Source organism: Aotus nancymaae, unplaced genomic scaffold (assembly GCF_030222135.1).
Source record: "Aotus nancymaae isolate 86718 unplaced genomic scaffold, 86718_ANA_hifiasm-v0.15.2.pri h1tg000076l, whole genome shotgun sequence".
Lineage (NCBI taxonomy): Eukaryota > Metazoa > Chordata > Mammalia > Primates > Aotidae > Aotus > Aotus nancymaae.
Genome location: NW_026988491.1, coordinates 14,189,858 through 14,210,173, shown reverse-complemented (window position 1 = coordinate 14,210,173; position 20,316 = coordinate 14,189,858). Strand labels below are relative to the sequence as shown.

Below are 20,316 nucleotides of genomic sequence, written 5' to 3'. Positions count from 1 at the left end.
TGTATTTGCTGGGGCTCAGAAAATGACATCCCTTGGCATGCTGAGTGCTTCGAACCAAAGGAGGCTGCAAGGCTTCAGAAGCAGCCTTGGAAGCAAAGTCTACCTTTGGGGTTCTCCTGCCCTCCTGCCTCCTGCTCCTCTTTCTCCCCCAGAGTGAGTTATAGAAATTAGAATTCTTCCTCTTCACAGTGGGTTAGAGAGACTAGAAGGGTCACTGTGGGGGAGGCCAAGGCAGGAGGATTGCTTGAGCCCAGGAGTTTGAGACCAGCCTAGGCAACACAGTAAGACGCGGCTCTACAAAAAAATAAGTAAAAAAAAATTAGCCAGGTGTGGTGGTGTGTACCTGTATCCCCAGCTGCTCGAGAGACTGAGGTGGGAGGATTGTTTGAGCCTGGAACATGGAGGCCGTGGTGAGCCATGACTGCACCACTGCACTCCAGTCTGGGCAACAGATAGAGACCCTATCTCAAAATAAAAAAAAAAAAAAGAAGACGACGACGACTTGGGACAGGCCTTGCTCAGTTTCCCACCTCAGTCTGTTACCTTAGATCAACCCCTCTTTGTCCAATCCCATTTCTACAGGGCTATCTACCCTTCATTTAACCTAAGCATAAAAATAGATGGCTTTCCCCGGGTCTTGAGTCTTCATTTTTGAAGGCTTCTGTGTCACATGAATCTTTGATTAAATAAATTTGTTCACTTTCCTCTTGTTAACCTGTCTTTTGTAGGAGTGTCAGCTGTGACTCTTCTGATGGGCGAAGAAAGGTACCACACCTATTCCGCCCCTGTATATCCTACAGCAATGACTTGAGATTTCTATTTTTCCCTGACTCTTCTTCAGATATGCATCAATCGTAAAAGAAAAGGTTAGGATTTAAACCCCCAGATGGATGTGGACAAGTGGGAGTTCTCCTCCTCCTTCCCCTCCTTCCTGCCACAAATACTCACTGAGTGTCTCTATTTTGTGCAAGACACTGTTAAAGGCATCGAGATGAAGTAGAGGAAAATCCTGCCCTTCCAGAAGCACCTGGGATAGAAGGGGAGGCAGATGGGCAAAGAAATCATTTTGAACACACACCAGTGTGCTAAAGAGTGGTGTATGCATGTTCTGGGAAGATTGTGAAGCTGCTGCCGTGCTTGGCCCATTGGCTACCATGCTTCTGATCACTAGGTCATGTTCCAGAGGTCACTTCAGCATTCTGGGAGGTTAACAGGCCGAGAAGGGCTAAGGCGGTGTCAGGAATGATCAGTACCTGACAGAGATGGAGAAGTCCCCTGGGGAGCTCTGGCTGGCCCGGATGATGAAGAAACCAACCTCCTTGCCCATGAGTAAGTTCTCTGCCTGGTGTCGAGAGAGGCCTTCGTGAAACCATCTGTGGGACAACATCAAACCAGAGGATCAGGATGAGACACAGGAGTGACAGGAGGGAGATGTGGAGGAGATGACCCAGAGGGAAAGAGGCTGGGTACTCTGTACAGTAGGGAGCAGAGAGAGACCAAAGAAGGACCAGGTGCTTTTTGAAATCAAACCAGTGCTCCAGGCGGCTTTCAGGAAAGGCGAGGGAGCATTCCCCTTGACTCATCCTCTTTGTTCCTTCTCTCCAGGAGAAGTCTCCAGCCTGGGAAACGAATCATGGAAATGTGTCGCTGCACCAAAATGGGGCAGTGTGGGAGTGACTCACTGCAGGAAGCAGCCGCCTGCTGGCAGCTGTGGAAGAGATAGACCAGAGCTGCGGGGACAGAGGATGCACCCAGGAGGGAAGGGACTGCTTCAGGCACTGGGTCCAACCAGGTGCAGCCGGCTGAGCAGGGCCTGGGGCACTTATGCCCACACTGGGGCCTCAGTGGTCCAGAGGCTCCTCCCTGGGCATTAAAGGAGAGTTATAGGCCAGGACGTCACGTTGCCTGGGCTGGCATGGAGCACAAGGGGGCTGTGCTCAGTGCACCTAGCAGAGGCTGCAGTGTTCCTAGGGAGCCCAACGTACACGCTTAGAAAGGAGTGAGGCTGGCAGCAGCCAGACAGCGGCGTCTATACAACCAGATCCTGGGCCTGTCCCAAAAAATCCAGGCTGGGAAATAATCTTTACTATGGAAAAGAACAAACAGGAGAAACTGCTCGTTCAGCGGAACGGTCAGGGTGGCAGCTCCTGGAAAGTACAGCTGCACACAGTGTGGCATGTATGAAATAGGTCAAACACTTACACAGAGCCAGCAAGCTGTGGCTGCAGCCTCAAGGCAGGAGGCCAGAGACCCCTCTCAACCACAGACAAGCAAAATGAGTGTCTGCAATCATTCGGCCGCCAAAGGTGGGACTGTGTCACATTGCTTCAAGGCGGCTGCTCTAATTGCTGCCACCAGAAGGCTCATACGCATGTTCCTTTAGCTTTGGTCAGGCCTTTGCTTTGGATTCCTTTGTGAGCAATTCTCTGTGCTTTCCAGAGTTTGGAAATCTGAGACAAGGGTAGCGGGAAGGATGTATTTATTGTTGACTTGGGACTGAGGGGGAAGGTTGGCTGTGCTCCGAGGGGGCTGAAAGCAGCAGTTTCTGGTGGCCTGGAGATTCTGCCTCAGTATTTGCCACACAGTTCTACAGGGTTAAATAAGAGAACACCACACACACCACTGCCATGTGAAGGAAATGCAATGGGGATGGGAGAAGGAATGGGGTATGAGCCACCACAGCCATATCGCAAAGGAAATATTTTAGAAGTGAAGGGGATTTAGGAAATACACATTTGTCCTCCAACTGAAATCTGATAGGGGGCTTCTTTCAAGATTTGTAAAAATTACCACATATTGCATGTTAGACATGAGTGGCCATGGTTTCAGTATCATTCATTCATTCATTCATTCATAGCTTTGTTGAACATTTAGTACTGTGCTGGGCCCTCTCCAGGGCACTGGGGACATGGTAGTGGGCAGAACAGACACACACACCCCTGCCTTCAGGGAGCTTACTTTCTAGTCAAGGGGGAGACACAATAAAGAACAAAATAATTAAGATCTGTAGTGTGTCGGATGATGGTAAGAACATGAAAACAGAGAGGGCGGATGGGGTACTGGGGGTGGGAGATTAATGTAAGGTATGGTGATGAGAAAGACCTCACTGAGAAGGAGACATTCTAAACCTATAGGGGACTGGGGAGTGGGAGGAACCAGCACAAGATACTGAGGAGTGGCCAGGGCAGTGGGAGGACAACCAGAGGAAGGATGTCCTGGAGCCAAAATGAAGAAGGTATTCCAGGGGGAGGGGGCAATCCCCAGGGCAGATCATGCTGAAATGGCCCCTGGGAGCTGCAGCACATGGGGAGCCTGGTGGGAAGGGTCGGGAGGTGAGGAGTGGAAATAGCAAATGCAAACACTCCTTCTGAAGAACCATTTGTGGCAGCTGGAAGGGGATTTGGGATTAAGAGTTTCCTTGTTTTATTTATTTAAATATTTTGTCTTTGAAACAGAGTCTCATTCTGCTGCCCAGGCTGGAGTGCAGTGATATAATCATGGCTCACCACAGCCTTGAACTCCCAGGCTCAAGTGATCCTCCTGCCTCAGTCTCCTAAGCAGCTGGGACTACAGGTGCATGCCACCACACCCAGCTAATTAAAAAAAAAAAATTTGTGGATATGGGTCTTGCTATGTTGCCCAGGCTGGTCTCAAACTCCTAGCCTCAAGTGATCCTCCTCCCTCAGCTTCCCAAACAAAGCACTGGGATTATAGGCATCAGCCACCATAAAACCCACCTGGCCCCTGGGTTTTGTTTTGCTTGTGTTTTGGTAAGTTGGGAGAAATTGTAGCGGGTGTGTTTACTGACAGGAATGATCCAGCAGAGAGGGAAAGAAGGTTGGTGTGGGAGAGAGAGGAGAATGTCTGCCAGCTGCAGGAAAGGCTGAGCACACTTGCAGGAGGCAGGTGAATGTGGTGGTGCGGGTGGGGGATCTGGGAGCTTCACCTCTGGTGGCTTTCATTGTTTCAGGGAACCTGGAATCAAGACCATGGGCTGAGAGTGATGCCGGGAGGGGCCGGAGGTTTGAGGAGCAGCTGGGGTACGCGGAGGTCACCTAGCAAATTCCTGGGCAGCATCGAGGGCCCCGTCAAGGTCAGTGGTTGCTCTCTTGGCTTGGCGGTCCGCACCGGTTCACCGTGAATGGTGCTCTTGCACGTCACTGGAGTCACCAATACTACTGTGGTTTTCTACCAACTTTTGCTCTTTAAGCCAGACCCTGGTTCTGAGACAAGATTAGATTTCTATCTAACCCTTGTGGTCAATTCTTGAGACAAATGAGGCCCAATCTCCATTTTTCATTTCCTCTTTAGGAAGGGAATTTCCCCTTTGCCCCACTGACTTCTCACACTAGGGTGAGTACACTTTACTGAAGGCAGGGAGTGTCTGTCTGCGCATAGAGTGAAGGCTGAGAGCCTGGTGAGGATGGTTAGGATTGGGAGGTCACAGAGAAGTGCTTAGGAGAGCAGCAAAGTGGGTGGTCAATAGTGCCCCCTTTGGAATTCTAGGGAACCCTGTGATTGAAATTTGAGTTTACAAACTGATTTTATAAAAACTGAAAAGAAGCCGGGCACGGTGGCTCATGCTTGTAACCCCAGCACTTTGGGAGGCTGAGGCGGGCGGATCACCTGAGGTCAAGAATTTGAGACCAGTCTGCCCATCATGGTGAAACCCCATCTCTACTAAAAATACAAAAATTAGCCAGGTGTGGTGGTGTGTGCCTGTAATCCCATCTACTAGGGAGGCTGAGGAGGAGAATCGCTTGAACCCGGGAGACCCAGGTTGCAGTGAGCTAAGATTGCACCACTGCACTCCAGCCTGGGCAAAAGAGCAAAACTCCATCTCAAAACAAAACAAAACAACCCAGAACTTAAAATAGGCTGCGCATGGTGGCTCATGCCCGTAATCCCAGCACTTTGGGAGGCTGAAGCAGGCAGATCACTTGAGGTCAGGAGTTTGAGACCAGCCTGGCCAACATGGTGAAAATTCTGTCTCTACTAAAAATACAAAAATTAGCTGGTAGTGGCATGTGCCTGCAGTCCCGGCTACTCAGGAGGCTGAGGCAAGAGGATCACTTGAGCCCAGGGGTTTGAGTCTGCAGTGAGTGGTGATGGCGTCACTGCACTCCAGCCTGAGCGACAGAGACCCTAACTCACAAAAAAAAAAAAAAAGGAAAGAAAAATTTAAAAGAGCAATACATGCACATGGTAAAATCAAAAGGGAATGAAATGGCACGCAAAGTCTCCCTCCTGCCTTGTTCTTCAGCTGCATGTTCTGGAGGCTCTCCGGAGAGCCCTCCAGAGGCAGCCATTTTTGACAATGTCTTGAGTTTGCATGGATAATTTTAGCGACTGCTGGAAAAGTAAGAGGAGCGTGTGTGGGTAGGCCCATCTCAGCAGGCTGCGAATACTTACTCGGGAAACTGGATGTCTATGAAATTCTTGGGCACATATCCTTCCTGGCTCCCAAGCTCCGCCTTAAACCACTCCTCTTGGTTACTTAGAATCTACATGGAAGAAAAGGAAGGACAAAGATGTTGCAGGGAGGACACCGAAAAACAAGAGAAAAAGGGACTGCAGGGTAAAGAAAGCCCTTTTGGACTTAGAGAAAAATACTAGGTTAGTAAGTGGAAAGAAGTGAACAGCTGTTCTAGGATTTACCCCAGGCCCGTGGAGGAGCCAAGGGTTTACCTTTGGAGTTTGGCTTCTCCTGACCCCAAGTTATTTCTGTTCACTTGTGGCTTCCACTCATGTCACGCCGCTGTGGCTTGGCCTCCCAGACTTAGCACTCAGGGACTACCCTGAATCCCTTCTTCTATTTTGGAAACTCGTTTGTCCCAGGTCTTAGCACCTTAAGTTCCTCATCTGAGCAGATGGTGGGAAGGCAAGAATGGTTACTCATGGTGGTTGTTTTTTTCTCTTCTAGGTAACCAGGAAACTTTTCAAAAATTTAATTTTTTTTTTTTGTTGTTGTTGTTTTTGAGACGGGAGTTTTGCTCTTCTTGCCCAGGCTGGAGTGCAATGGTGTGATCTCAGCTCACTGCAACCTTTGCCTCCCAGGTTCAAGCGATTCTCCTGCCTCAGCCCCCCGAATAGCTGGGATTATAGGCACGTACCACTAAGCCCGGATAATTTTGTATTTTTAGTAGAGATGGGTTTTTGCCACGTTGGCCAGGCTGGTCTTGAACTCCTGACCTCAGGTGATCCACCTGCCTCTGCCTCCCAAAGTGCTGAGATTACAGGCATGAGGCACTGCACAAGGCCCTTTTTTAAATTTTTTTTTTTTTTTTTTTTTTGAGATGGAGTTTTGCTCTTTTGCCCAGGCTAGAGTGTAGTGGTGTGATCTTGGCTCACCGCAACCTCTGTCTCCTAGGTTCAAGTGATTATCCTGCCTCAGTCTCCCAAGTAGCTGGGATTACAGGCACACACCACCACGCCGGGCTGATTTTGTATTTTAGTAGAAATGAGGTTTCTCCATGTTGGTCAGGCTGGTCTCGAACTCCTGACCTCAGGTGATCTGCCCCACCTCAACCTCCCAAAGTGCTAGGATTACAGGTGTGAGCCACTGCGCCTGGCCATGTTTTTGTTTTTTAAACAGGCAGATTCAAACTTAAACATCCCAGTGGGGCCAGCTTTGAAAACAGTAACTCTTTGTGTTCACATGCTGTGTGTTTCACAGATAGTTTGGCTGGAACTCAAGATACTTGGGATGCCTTTTCTAAACTTGCTTTAAGCTCTGTCTTGTTACTCTGTGGCCTTACCTTCACTGTGACCCCAAATGTTATTGCCTACCTTGGTTACTCATATTACTCACCAGACTTGACTGTATGTGGCTTCTGGTTTCTCAAAAAACAAGATTCACCATTAAAAGACAAATATTTTGCACTGCCACTGAGAATGTTTTGAAAGTCTGAGGCTGGGTGTGGTGGCTCATGCCTGTGTTCCCAGAACTTTGGGAGGCTGAGGCAGATAGATCACTTGAGGCCAGGAGTTCGATATCAACCTGTCCATCATGGCAAAACGCCATCTCTACTAAAAATACGAAAAGTAGCCAGGCCTGGTGGCGCACACCTGCAGGAGAATCACTTGAACCCAGGAGGCCGAGGTTGCAATGAGCTGAGATCACGCCACTGCACTCCAGCCTGGGCGACAGAGCAAGACTCTCAAACAAAATTTTTTTTTAAGTCTATGACATAGACCAGAACAATAATTCTAAATGAGGATAGCAGAACAAAAGATGGAAAGAACCCTGATAATGTCACTGACCTACTGAATTAGATGATACCCAGGCACCTTTCTACTTCTGGAAGTTGAGAAATTACAAGTCTTTGTTATGTTTAAGCCAGTTTTTAGTTTATGTTTCTTGTTCTGAAAAATCTCTTAACTGATAGAAGTACGATCATAAAGGGGAAAGCAGAAATAGAAAAAGCATCCATATGTGGAGGAGGGACCACTTGCATCGGCAATGAAAGGAGTTACTGAGGCCAAGTTAGATGGCAGTGGAACTTCCTCCTTCTGCTCTGAGGAGGTGTGCTGCATTCTGGGAATGAAATGCCTCCAGGTGGCTGGAACGTAGACTATGAATCCAGGAGTAGACAGAGGGGAAACTAGATACACAAGCCTTTGTGGTCCATCTGGAAAAGTTTATATTTTTATCTTGAAATATAGGGGGATCCCTTAAAAATTTTTAAGCAGGGAACAGTAAGAATTAGAGTTAAGAAAGAACTCTGGCTGGGTGCGATGGCTCATACCTGTAATCCCAGCCCTTTGGGAGGCCCAAGTGGGATGAATTGCTTCCGCCCAGGAGTTTGAGACCAGCCTAGACAACAAAGTGAGACCTTGTCTCTACGAAAATAAAAATAAAACTTGGCAAGCCATGGTGGTAGCGCACCTGTAGTCCCAGCTAATCAGGAGGCTGAAGCAGGAGGATTGCGTGTGCCCAGGAGTTGAAGGGCATAGTGAGCTGTGATTGCACCACTGTACTCCAGCCTGGAAAACAGAGAGAGACTCTGTCTCTAATTAAAGAGAGAGAGAGATTGAGGTTGAGATAGAGAGAGATATATAGAGAGCGAGCGAGCGCTCTGTATCAGAGATCAGAATGTTAAGGTAGATTGGAAGAGTAGAGCCGGGAGAGGAACTAGGAAGATGAGCAGAGCCCTCCAGGCAAGAGGTGACGGGGTCTGGGCTAAGAAGAGGCGAGGACATATTTTAGAGAAATTCTGGAAGCAAACAGGCAGGATTTCTTGACCAATCTTGGAAGTGAAGGGAGAAGAGGATTCCGGGATGCCTCTGGATTTCTGGCTTGGGAGACTGAGTAGGTGGTGATGGCTTTACAAAAATAGAAGATACAGGAGAGGAGGCAGGGCTGAGAAGGGGCTCATGGACTTCAGATTGCATGTGGGTGATTGTGAGTTGAATTCTTCAACTAAGAAGAAAAAGTCAGGGAGCAGCTGGATATGTCAGTCTGGACCAAGGAGAGAGGCTGAGATTGGAGCCTGGGGTTTCAGAGTCACCAGAAAGTGGGTGGAATTGAAGTCACAGGGCCCATGGGCTTCTCTCTCCCAGAAAAGAAGATGGGAAGATGATGGAAAGATAACTAAGTGCTTGAGCAGAGATGATGACCTATTTTTTTTTTTTTTTTTTTAATTTTGAGATGGAGTTTTGCTCTTTCACCCAGGCTGGAATGCAGTGGCACCATCTCGGCTCACTGCAACCTCTGCCTTCCGGTTTCAAGCAATTCTCCTGCCTCAGCCTCCTGAGAAGCTGAGATCACTGGGAATAGCATGCCCGCCATCATGCCTGGCTAATTTTTATATATTTTTTAGTAGAGATGGAGTTTCACCATTTTGGCCAGGCTGGTTTCGAACTTCTGACTTCGTGATCCAACCGCCTCAGCCTCCCAATGTGCTGGGATTACAGGTGTGAGCCACTGCATCCGGCCGATGATGACCTATTTCTAACATCACTCCAAGGTGGAAGGGGACAGTGTTGTGAGTTTGGAATGAGAAGACCTGGTTTCTAGCTTGACTCTGTCACTAGATATGTGATCTTGGCCAAGTCAATTACCCATTTGAAAAATGGAGATAATAATAACCGCCTGGCACCTCACAGAGCTGATGTGAGGATCAAATGAGCCCCGGTACCTGAAAGTTCTTCAGAAAGTGTAGACTCTTTTAAAAAAATACAATTCCATCAAATGGGATATTCTTATGAGGGAGGCCTCCAGCTCTGAAAAGGACATGGAAGGGTTTATACGTTCTTTAAAGCATTATGTGTGTATGTTTTGAATTTAGTCATTTGCTCTGAAGAAATAAAAGTGTGTCCCATATTTGAGTTTGAGATTGCTGAGAACAGAAAACTTTATAGTTTCTAACATCAAATGTGACTGTTGGTGTCACTAAGGACATGTGGGTATGTGTGTGCTGAGGTGGGCAAGGGAGGAAGCAGAAAATCTAGGTCAAAAGAACTAGGAAACCCAGCGGCAGTGCCTCACAGCCACATAAAGAACACAGAGCACTGCACTCCACCCGTCGCTCCCGAATTCATGGCTTTGGAATTCCTTTCTCCCATCACATGGGAATGCGGTGTTTGGCCAGGGTAGCCAATGTGAAACAGAAAGGGAAAAAGAGGCCATTTGGAAATTGGCTTATCACTGTAAAAACCACACCTTGAGGGCAGGTGCCGTGGCTCACGCTTGTGATCCCAGCGCTTTGGAAGGCTGAGGCAGGTGGATCACCTGAGGTCAGGAGTTTGAGAGCAGACTGGACACCATGGCAAAACCTGATCTCTAGTAAAAAGACAAAAATTAGCCATGCATGGTGGTGCAGGCCTGTAATCTCAGCTACTTGGGAGGCTGAGCCGTGAGAATAGCTTGAACCCAGGAGAGGGAGGTTGCAGTGAACCAAGATGGCACCACTGCACTCCAGCCCGGGTGACAGAGTGAGACTCTGTCTCAAAAACAAACAAACCAACAAACAGAAACACACTTTGTACTTTGTTTTCTGATCTGAAAGCAGCTCTGTAATTTAGTCACCATGCCTCAGACCTCCTCTAGAAACTGAAGATGATCCCACAATGCAGCCATTTCCCCCACCACCTGGTGCCTGGTCTACCTAACGTTGTGTTTCTAGAGAGGTGAATTTACAGGCTTTTTACTGTGTATAGAAGGCGAGGGTTTTTTTTTTTTTAAAAATACTCATTTTCTGCAAAGAAAAGTATTTGAGGGGAGGGGGAGATGGCTTCCTCCTGCCGTTGCGGGCCCAGGGCCCCGTACTTCCTGTTCTTCTCATCTCTCCATCTACTCAGTTCCCCCTATCTCATGTACCCATCGTCTAAACCTGAGCTAGGCTTTCAGCCTGAACACTTGAAGTTTTACTCTTAACTTTACTGTATCTTAATTCTTATAATGTTCCCTAAGAGATGATTTTCTGGGTTACGTGGCCTGAGAATAAGTTAGAGGTGGGAAGAGAAGGGCCAAACTACGGCTGGAAGAATTTTTAAATTGGATGAAATTGTAGCTTTTAGAAGCATAGCAGAAATCTGAAGTATTGAAGAAGCAAATTACGTAGAATTAACTCTTAGGGCTTTTAGGTTGCTATTTTAGCAGGAAGAAATGAGGTTGAATTAGATGCATTATGGAAGGATACAGAAATGGACTGGGTCAAGAGACATTTTTCAAAGCTACTGGCAAATTTAAAGGCAAATCCAAATGTGAGGCTGGTGCTGTGTATAGATGCAGGTATGGAGGTTTGTGGTATGAACAGGAAAAAAAATCTGATTCCTGACTTTTCAAATGTTTCTGTCACAGGAGAAGCAGGATCAAGTCACATGGCAGCGTTTCCTGTCCACCGTCTTGTTTACCATGCTGTGCAGGTCAGCATCTAGTGAGCACCTGCAGATTGCACTCAGGTGCATGATAAGTAAGCTGGGGCCTCTGCTCCAGGAAACTCATGGTCTGTTGAGGGTGGGTGGCTGCTCAGACTTTTTTTGTACCTTTCTAATGAAAACCTCTGTTTAGTCTTTAGCAGAAAAGGCCAAACGAGTCAGAGCATCCCAGAAGCGAATTGTGGGGGTAGTCAGGAGCTGGCTTTGAAAGCATTTGTGAGGATCCTGGGCGTATTACCCTTTGAGGAAGGTGGGGGTAGACACTGCAATCACATGTGGGGAGCCCCAGGCATGGGCGCCAACCACAATCCTGCAGACATTCTGTGGGGCTCAGTCAGCAAGCCCTCCCCATTTTTCTCTTTACCTACAATGGACAGAATTTGAAAAGAGGTTTTCTGATGGAATTCTAAATGAACAGGAAGAAATGCAATTTAGCAATTCAAGAACTATGTACTGGACATCTATCTGGGGCCATGATTTGTGTTAGATGCTATGAAGACACAAAGATGAATCTGGCATTGTGTGTGCACACGTGTATAATGACACTGATCTCAGGGGATGGAGAGGAATCAAAGCTTCATCCAGTCATCAAGTATCAGGGAGTTCTAGACACAGCTATTCTAGACACTGAGGCAGACACAGCCCCTGCCCTTGCACAGCTTTGGCCAGGGGATTAGACAACGTGTAAATGAGCAGTCAGGATCCCACGGGGCAAAGGCAGCAATGAGAGGTGGAAACAGAGGGTGCGCGAGACCATAGGTCATGGCCTGCGTATAAATAGCTGCCATGTGAGACAAAGTCCTAAGTGCCTGGAAATGAGTGAAGCTTGTGTGAAATGCTGGGGAGGAGCTGAAGAGGGAGTGATTTGTTTCCCTGGGATGGTAGGGAGTCGGGGGGACCAGTGAGGTTTCCATGGTAAAGGAGGTCAAATAAGTGTGTGTGGGGGGGGAGAGGCTGAGAAAGGGCGGTGTACAAATTACAGTGCAACCTAGGGGCATTATGTCCACAAAGATGTCTGTGTATGTGCACACATGTGTACATGTGCATGATGACACTGGACAGTGGTTTGGGGCCAGATGTTTTCGATTTCAATCAATCAGTAATTGCAAACCCCTGAATGCTTTTGAGCAAGGAAATGATATGATCTGATTTGTCTGGAAAGATCCTTCTGGGAGTAGTATGTAGAATGAGTGAAGGAGGAAAAAGACAGGAGGCAATGAGGTCAGTCAAAGAGCTGTGGCAATGATCTGAGCAGTCAGAGGCAGCGGGGACGGATGATCTCGGTAATTCGGGCTACCATTTATTGGGCATCTGCATTGGGCCAGAGTCATCACCTCAAATCTTCCCCACAATCCAGCAAGATAGATACTACCTCCACTTGCTGAGGAAGACATTAAAGCTCAAACAGGGACAGGTGACTGGGCCCCACGGCTAGTAAGCTGGGATTCAAACTCAGATCCATCTGACCCAAAGTCTATGCTCTTTTTTACTGCCTCACACTCTTTTCTGGTGAAGAAGGGACTTGCTTGAGAGATAAGAGGAAAAAATATATTCAGAGCAGAGTTTAGTGCTTAGGAGTCAGACAGAGTTCTGTCCAGGTCCTGGATTGGTCACATTCTAGCTGCGTGACCTTGGACATGTGATTTAATCCCTAGACTCAGTTTCTCATCTGTGAAATGGAGGGGAAATGAATGCCTACCTCATAGGTTTGCTGAGATGAGGAAATCATGCCTCCTGCAAAACACTCAGCTGCATCCTGACCCTGAACAGGAGCTCAGGAGATGTTGGTTACAGGTCACCAGGATTTGGTAAGGGAGGCACTGATGATAACTGGGGCTTCTAGCTTGTGACTGACCTAGGATAATACTTAGAACACGGATAGAAGAGTGGCTTTGGGTGGAAGTGGAGGTGAGATGGGTGTGGGGGTTTCAGTGAATCTGGGCATCCCGAGTTATGGGCTGGAGTTCCTGTGGGGACATCCAGCAGACAATTGGAAGTCTGGGTCTGGAGTTCAAGAGCAAGGTCAGAGTTAGAACACGAGCCATAGACTTGAGGGTCTTTGGCACAGTGGTGATAGTTGCAATCGGAGAAGTGGACGAGATGGCTCAGAGTGAGAAGAAAAATCAGAAAGCCAAAGACAGTACCTTCAGGGAGGTGTGTATTTCAGGATCAAGAGAGGATAAAGAACCCTTGGAAATAAGACCTGTAGGAGTGCTGAGGAAGGGAGGAGAAGAACCCCGAGAGGGTGGTGCCATCAGAGCCAGGGAGAAAAGGGCTTCCAGCAGAGGGCCGGTTAGCAGTGTCAATCCCACAGACAAACGTTTCCATAGGGTCTTATACTACATGTTAAGGAGACCACTGGTGAACTTCAAGAGAATGTTGAGGGGAGGATAAAAGGCAGATTTCAGAGGGTTGTGGAATGAGTGGGAAGTGAGGAAGTGGAGTGTGCCCAGTGTAGAGAATTCTTCCCAGTATTAGCAACGAAGGAGGGGAAAGAAATCAGGAGCTGGACTGGGAAGCAGAGTTGGGCAAAGCTTTTTTTTTCTTTCCTTTTTCTTTTTCTGAGGAATAGAGAAAATTTAAGTAAGATACCAGGCTCTCTTTGCCATGGAATATGAGGGTGGAAGTTGGTGCCAGGATGCATCAACTTCAGTGGCTGATAGTCACGTGGTGACAGTGCCCCATGAGGAGGCAGCAACTTCTCACCGCATAGCAAGTCCCTCCAGGAGCTTGGTAAGATCCCAACGCAGTGGAAGACAGTTTCTCCTGGGTCAGCAGGCCCAACTCATATTTTAAGTTTGTGAAGGCCTACGCTTTGCCACCACGTTACTAGATCTTGAAATTTGAGAGCAGTTAGAAGGCTACCTGCTGGGCATGTTCATATTCCACAAGAAAGCATTCTGTGTGTTTTGTGCTCCTCAGACACTTTCAGTCACTCTCTCACATGCTGACGAGGTTCTTTGTATAACAAACATAATTCTCGGTGGCGAGACACTAATGGCCTCAGTGCCACTGGACATCTGAGAAGGCTCATCAGGGTTGCTGAGGAACAGGGATCAGGCTATCTGAGGGTGCTCTGAGGCCAGGGAGGGGGGCTCTGGCTCCACACACTCCCAAATGGCCTCCTGAAGGGCTTGTGCTCTTTGGCAAAAAAACACAAAAAACAACAAAAAAAACCAGGGGCTACGATGCGGAGTCTGAAAGTATGGTGCATGAATGTGGGAGAAGTCCAAGGTCACTTCAGCTCAGCAAGTGGCCACTACAACTCAAGTGCTGGCTGAGGACAAGTTTTAAGCAGCCCCTAAGTGGCCAGGTGTGCATGGCCTTTGTTGAGCCTCGTCCTCTGTGACTGCCTTTCCCAAACTGTCTCCACCCACAGCCTCTCCCCCTGAGTTCCAGCTCTGCTGAGCCTGGCACCGCTCCCTGAATTTAGCACGGGCTTGCACATATGTGAGCTTTAGCTAAAAGCCCAACTCACCTTCAGTGCATTCCTGACATTCACATTGCACACACTCCTAGAACCCCTATCTTTTTTTCTATTTTTTCTTTTTTTGAGATAGAGTCTCACTCTGTTGCCTAGGCTGGAGTGCAGTGGTGAGATCTCGGCTCACTGCAACCTCCGCCTCCCGGGTTCAAACAATTCTCTGCCTCAGCCTTCCAGGTAGCTGGGATTACAAGCACCCGCCACCATGCCCGGCTAATTTTTTTGTATTTTTAATAGAGACAGGGTTTCACCATCTTGGCCAGATTGTTCTTGAACTCCTGACCCAGTGATCCACCAGCCTTGGCCTCCCAAAGTGCTGGGATTACAGGCATGAGCCACCACGCCCGGCCCAACTCCTATCTTTCAAGGGGGAATCACTTGTTCCCTCACCTGTGCTTCCTGAGAACTTAGCCAAGAACATCAGTAACAGCCCTTTGGGGTGGAGGTGTTCCCCTCTCTGGACGACGAATCTCTCAGGACCAGGATGGTGGCTTCTGCCAACTCTGTATTTCTATCACCTGGCCTGGTTGGTGTCTGGTATAAGTGTGCTCAAAGGGAATCGAGGTGAACTTCTCTTTTTAAAAGGAACCACAGGCAGTTGTTGAGAGACAGAGGCAGGGACTGTTAGATTACTGAGGAACCGAAACTCCCTATTGCTCCCCTGGGGCCCCACGTTACCTACCTTCAAAACATCTCCAGTGTGAAAGCTCAGCTCATCCTCACCTGAGGCAGTAAAATCAAACTTGGCGACAGCTTCCATGCTGTAACGTGAAGCTGGAAGAGAAATAATGTGGTCATTGTGCCTCTTTGCCAGGAGGAGGACAGCAGAGCCGATGGTGCTTCCTGGCACTCAGCAGTTCCTAGCAGAGTGGGCAGATGGATGTCTCCAGGCTGGAGAGCAAGGCTCAGGCGCACAAGGGCTTCTGTTTGCAGGAAGAGCTGTTGGAATCTTCAGGATCTGGGTCCTGGGATCATTCTCTGAATCCCCAGATAGCAGGAGCAGGAAATGAAGGCCAGCCGCAGCCTTTCCCTTCTCCTTTCATCATCCTGGCCTGACACCACTTCTGGGGGCATCTCTGTTTGCAGCTGATAAGGAGGGAAGGCTTGCTATCATCTGTAACTTGAGGCCCAAGGGGCTGGAAAAACTATTCTGTAAACACTGTCCCAAGGCTGTCCCTTGGCAGCTATATTTAACCAGGCAGTGTTAATTAGACAGATGCCATTTCCTCTCTTACATCTGAATCATTTAAGAGAATTAGACAGCACTGGCCAGTGGGGAACTCAGCTTCCTTCTGCATGGGTTGAGAGTAGAAAGCATTTTTTGGTCTTCGAGTTGGGAATCTCAATTGGTCAGATTACTTATTTTATGATTACATTATAAACCAAGTATATTTTGGAAATTTTGATTTTAATATTTTTGAATAGAGTTAAAATAGCGGCCCCCTTCTCATAATGCATGAGACCCATGTAAAGATAAATGAGTCAGCCTATGTGATACGCTGAGTATGAATTAGAGTTGTGCTTTAGGAGACAGTGGGGATGTAATGGCAAGAGAGCTAGTGCCAATCCCAATTTTGTTGGTAGATAGCTGTACACTCTTAGGCAAGTAATTAAACCCTTCGAGTTTCTGTCTCCTCATCTATAAAATGGTGATCAGAATACTCAACTAATAAAGTTGTAAGGTTAAATCAAATTATAGATGCAAACTGGGCATGGTGGCTCACGCCTGTAATCCCAGCACTTTGGGAGGCTGAGGCAGGCGGATCACCTGAGATCAGGAGTTCGAGACCAGCCTGGTCAACATGGAGAAACCCTGTCTCTACTAAAAATACAAAAATTAGCCGGGTGCAGTGGCACATGCCTGTAATCCCAGCTATTCAGGAGGCTGAGGCAGGAGAATCACTTGAACCTGGGAGGCGGAGGTTGCGGTGAGCCAGGATGGCGCCACTGCACTCTAGCCTGGGCAACAGAGCAAGAGTTCATCTAAAAAAAAATGCAGAGTATTATACAAGATAAAGCTAAATGGTATTTATGTTTTAAAATAATTTTATGGAATGAGTTTTCCCCAGCAAAGGTAGCCTGACCAAAATCAGCACGAGTTTTCTTCTGTTCCTCCCATCTCCTGTGAACTTTTCTCATTGAAATTGGAGAGCTAATCTCCATAACTATCAAATACTGTGATTCTCTGCAAAGACAGCTTACTGTCAGGACAATCTTGAAAGCTGTTATTTTGTTGTTGATCAAAATTTCCCTAAATCTCAAACCCTTTAGATTAGAAAATAAATACCCTCAAACCTAATAGCCTTTCAGTGACCAGTCAACTGGGACCACAGTTGTCTTCTCAGTGGGAATTCCTACCCAAGTAAGTGAGATTTGGGTTAATGAGGAAGGTGGCTGCCAGTGAGAGGGTGAAGCGCCAGGAGATCAGAGGATTAAAGCTGACTGCAACAGGGTGATAGCAAGGGGCTCGTTTCTCTGATTCTCCACAATTGCTCCATCTTTTGCAGGTAATTTATAGAGATGAATATTACCCATTCAAAGGTAGATGTTAAGCACAAAATAGTCCTGGAGTCAAAGTAAAAGGTCAGAGTTAACTCTCTGAGCTTTATCGCCAGTCAAAACGTACTTCTAAGCAAAACCACCACAAATACACTTTTTGTACACTTTCTTCAAGATCCATCTATTGAAGGCAAATCAAAATTGTTGTGACCTAGGATGACCCACTCAACAGGAAGGAGTATTCTGCCCTCCTAAGTTAATGCTAAATGCCTTTGCTGATTTGATTCACCCCATCACTTTAGCATGCAAGGCTTCTTCTAATTAAAGCTTTGACTCTAGTTTGCAGAGACATGGCTTCTGTGGGTCATCCTCATGGTATCAACAGTAGACAGTGGTCGCCTCGGGGGATCAAGTGTCAGGTGAATGGTCCTGAAGACCAAGATCCCATTTCTATGCAAATTCACCTTAATAAGCAGGATGGAGACAAGAGAAGGGCAAATGCTAAACATATTAGAAAGTTACATAAATTAGAAATGGAAAAAACATCCAAGGTAAGCTCTAGATATGACCTTGATTTGGAGAAGATCTTTTCAACATTACATGTAACTCAGCTCAGGCTTGGGCGCTGGGGCCAGGCTGGCTGCAAAGCACTTCAGTGAGAAGTGAGAAGGCCGAGGCAGAAGTAAAATTGCTTCTGAATAGCAGTGCTTTTCTCTGCCTTCCCCCAGGAGGCAGGCGGTATGGCAAAGCCTACGACACAGGCATGTCACAGAGCTCCCCAGCTTATAATATTAATCCTGGCTCAAAAAACCCAATTAAACAGGCCCACTCTTCATAAAATCGCTTTGAAAAAAAATTGTTTGCTCCCATTTCCATTTGCGAGATGAAATCTGCTTGGCTGCTGTTTGCTCGGGGTGCGGTGGGGTATGTTCTCTTTTTGTTTAAACCACAGGGCTTCAAAAACTCTTCCCTTGAAGCACCCCTGATAGCAGAGAATGGTAAATATGCCACCCTCGGGTGTCGGTCTTCTATTTGATCATTAAAACGCATGGAAATGTATATCCCATTCCTCTATAACCATTAGCGTTAATTTTGAAAAGTTTAAAAATTACCACCAGAGCCAACATGGCGAAACCTCATCTCTACTAAAAATACAAAACTTAGCCAGGCGTGATGTTGGGCACCTATAAATCCCAGCTACTCGGGAGGCTGGGGCAAGAGAATCGCTTCAACCCAGGAGGTGGAGGTTGCAGTAAGCCGAGATTGTGCCATTGCACTCCAGCCTGGGCAACAAGAGTGAAACTCCGTCTCAAAAAAATAAAAAAAATTACCACTAGGGAAAAAGGAAACTGAACTAATATAGTTTATTCAGTATTTATCCATTTGTTTTATGATCTGTACCTGCCACCACTACATACTGCACTGGAGAAACAAGAAAAAAATATGATTGAGATAAAAACTGGGTAGCAACAATTGAGAGAGAGTTGTGGGGGCCCGAGTGCAACAGCCTGAATTCAAGAATGCAACGAAGCCTTTTTGCTGCTGTTTTCAATTTCAGTGCTTATCACTTCGGGGACCCCTCAGCTGAGTGTGGTGACTCACGCCTGTAATCCCAGCACTTTGGAAGGCCAAGGTGGACGGATCATGAGGTCAAGAGATCGAGACCATCATGGCCAACATAGTGAAACCCTGTCTTTACTAAAAATACAAAAATTAGCCAGGTATGGTGGTGGGTGCCTGTAGTCCCAGCTACTTGGAAGGCTGAGGCAGAAGAATCCCTTGAACCTGGGAGGCGGAGATTGCAGTGAGCCGAGATCATGCCACTTTACTGCCTGGTAACAGAGCGAAACTCCATTTCAAAAAAAAAGAAGAAGAAAGAAAAGAGAGATCCCTCTTCAGAGAACCTCACAGATGGATTAAATCTGCTTTCTCTGCCGGTGATGGGCTATAAAACTGGCTGCAACGCTACCTGCCATACAGTGTGAGAAGCTGCATCCTCCAAGGGCAGCCAAGCCACCTGCAGCAGCAGCACCTTCAGCCCCTGCCCCGCCAACCCCGTTGATGATGACGCCATTTGTAGGGCCTCACTGCTAGCTCTGCTTCTTACCAGCCCTCTGCACCTCTCTCGCTTACCCCTTTAAGAGCTGTCATGCAAGAGCCATTAGCAGTATGCAGTACGGATCTGCTTTACCAGAGGGTAATGCCACACAGGACTGCCCTGAACGTGATTTTTTCTGCCCTTGCATTTCCATGTGAGCTTTTTTTACCACCAAAAAATCCTAAAAAATATTCAGGCTATATACCAGGAATGCTTGTCTACTTCTAAAATACAGCCACCACAGTGGATGAAAACAAAAGCCATGCAGCAGCTCTTTAAAATAACCTCCATTTGAGACCCAGATTATAAGTGGATTTGTTCAGAAACACGTAGTTACCATCAAAATGGTACCCGGCAAGAAACTTCTTGATCAAATTCAGCTCCTCCTAAGTTGGCTATGAATAGCGAAGGTTTCCATTTTATGTATCTCTTACAAACAGCAACTGCATAACACCACAAAGCCATGCAAAGATTCAGGCTCAGGACCCAGTGAGAGAAGGAGACAGGTCCTAAATTGCTATCACTTCCTATTTTCCTGGGGTGAGCTCTAATTTGAATACTTGCCCTAGTTTATGTTGTAATTTAGATAAGATAATGCCTTGAAAATTTTTAAAAAGACAGAGAAACATTGCTTTTCACAAGTATTGCTTGTCACATATTTATCAGGACGTCAGCAACAAAATTAATTAATTAATTAACTAATTAATTAATCTTTTAGAGACAAGGTTTTCCTCTGTTGACCAGGCTGGTGTGCAGTGATGTGATCATGGCTCACTGCAGCCTTGAACTTGTTGGCTCACAGGATTCTCCCACCTCAGCCTCCTGAGTAGCTGGGACCACAGCTGTGTGCCATCGGGCCTGGCTAATTTTTTTTTTTTGTGTGTGTGTGGTAGACATGGGGGTCTCACTGTGTTGCCCAGGCTGGTCTCGAACTCCTGGGCTCAAGTGATCCGCCTGCCTCACCTTCCTGAAGTGCTGGGATTACAGGCATGAGCCACCATGTCCAGCCAACAGACAATTTTTATTGGCATATCTTGTATATGAAATGAAGTAAGAGAATAGTGAGACGAGTTTGTACTTTAGGACTTTGGCTTCAGCTACCGAGAGGAGCTTAGTGAAAAATGTAAAATTATACCAACTACTCAACATCACACAATGCAGAGCCAGAATCCGCAGGCTTGCTGCTTAACAGGTAAAGCCCCTCTTGGAGACAGTAAAGAAGAGTGCTTCCTCCCCCAGTCGAATTGACAAGGTCAGCCCAATCACTCTTCAGAAGTGGGAACCCTTACACTGCCAGGAAAAAATGATTATAGTTAAGTCTCACTCTGTACAATAGGTATATTCTAGAAAAGTG

At 47.0% G+C, this 20,316-nt stretch overlaps 1 protein-coding gene across 4 annotated transcripts in view; it reads right to left on the bottom strand.

Annotated features, from left to right (window-relative positions):
* GRAP2 (GRB2 related adaptor protein 2) overlaps positions 1-20,316 on the bottom strand; it is a 75,418-nt gene that overhangs the window by 14,902 nt on the left and 40,200 nt on the right. For 2 of the 4 annotated variants that reach the window (XM_012459009.2, XM_012459010.3), the window contains exons 2-4: positions 15,048-15,139; positions 5,413-5,504; positions 1,254-1,373 (exon numbers count right to left, since the gene is read on the bottom strand). In XM_012459009.2, the coding sequence (XP_012314432.1) occupies positions 1,254-1,373; positions 5,413-5,504; positions 15,048-15,125 (290 nt within the window). In that variant the 5' untranslated portion in view covers positions 15,126-15,139. Of the gene's footprint in view, positions 1-1,253; positions 1,374-5,412; positions 5,505-15,047; positions 15,953-20,316 lie in introns of those variants that run through there. The other 2 variants (XM_012459011.3, XM_064368064.1) reach the window with 2 other exon arrangements.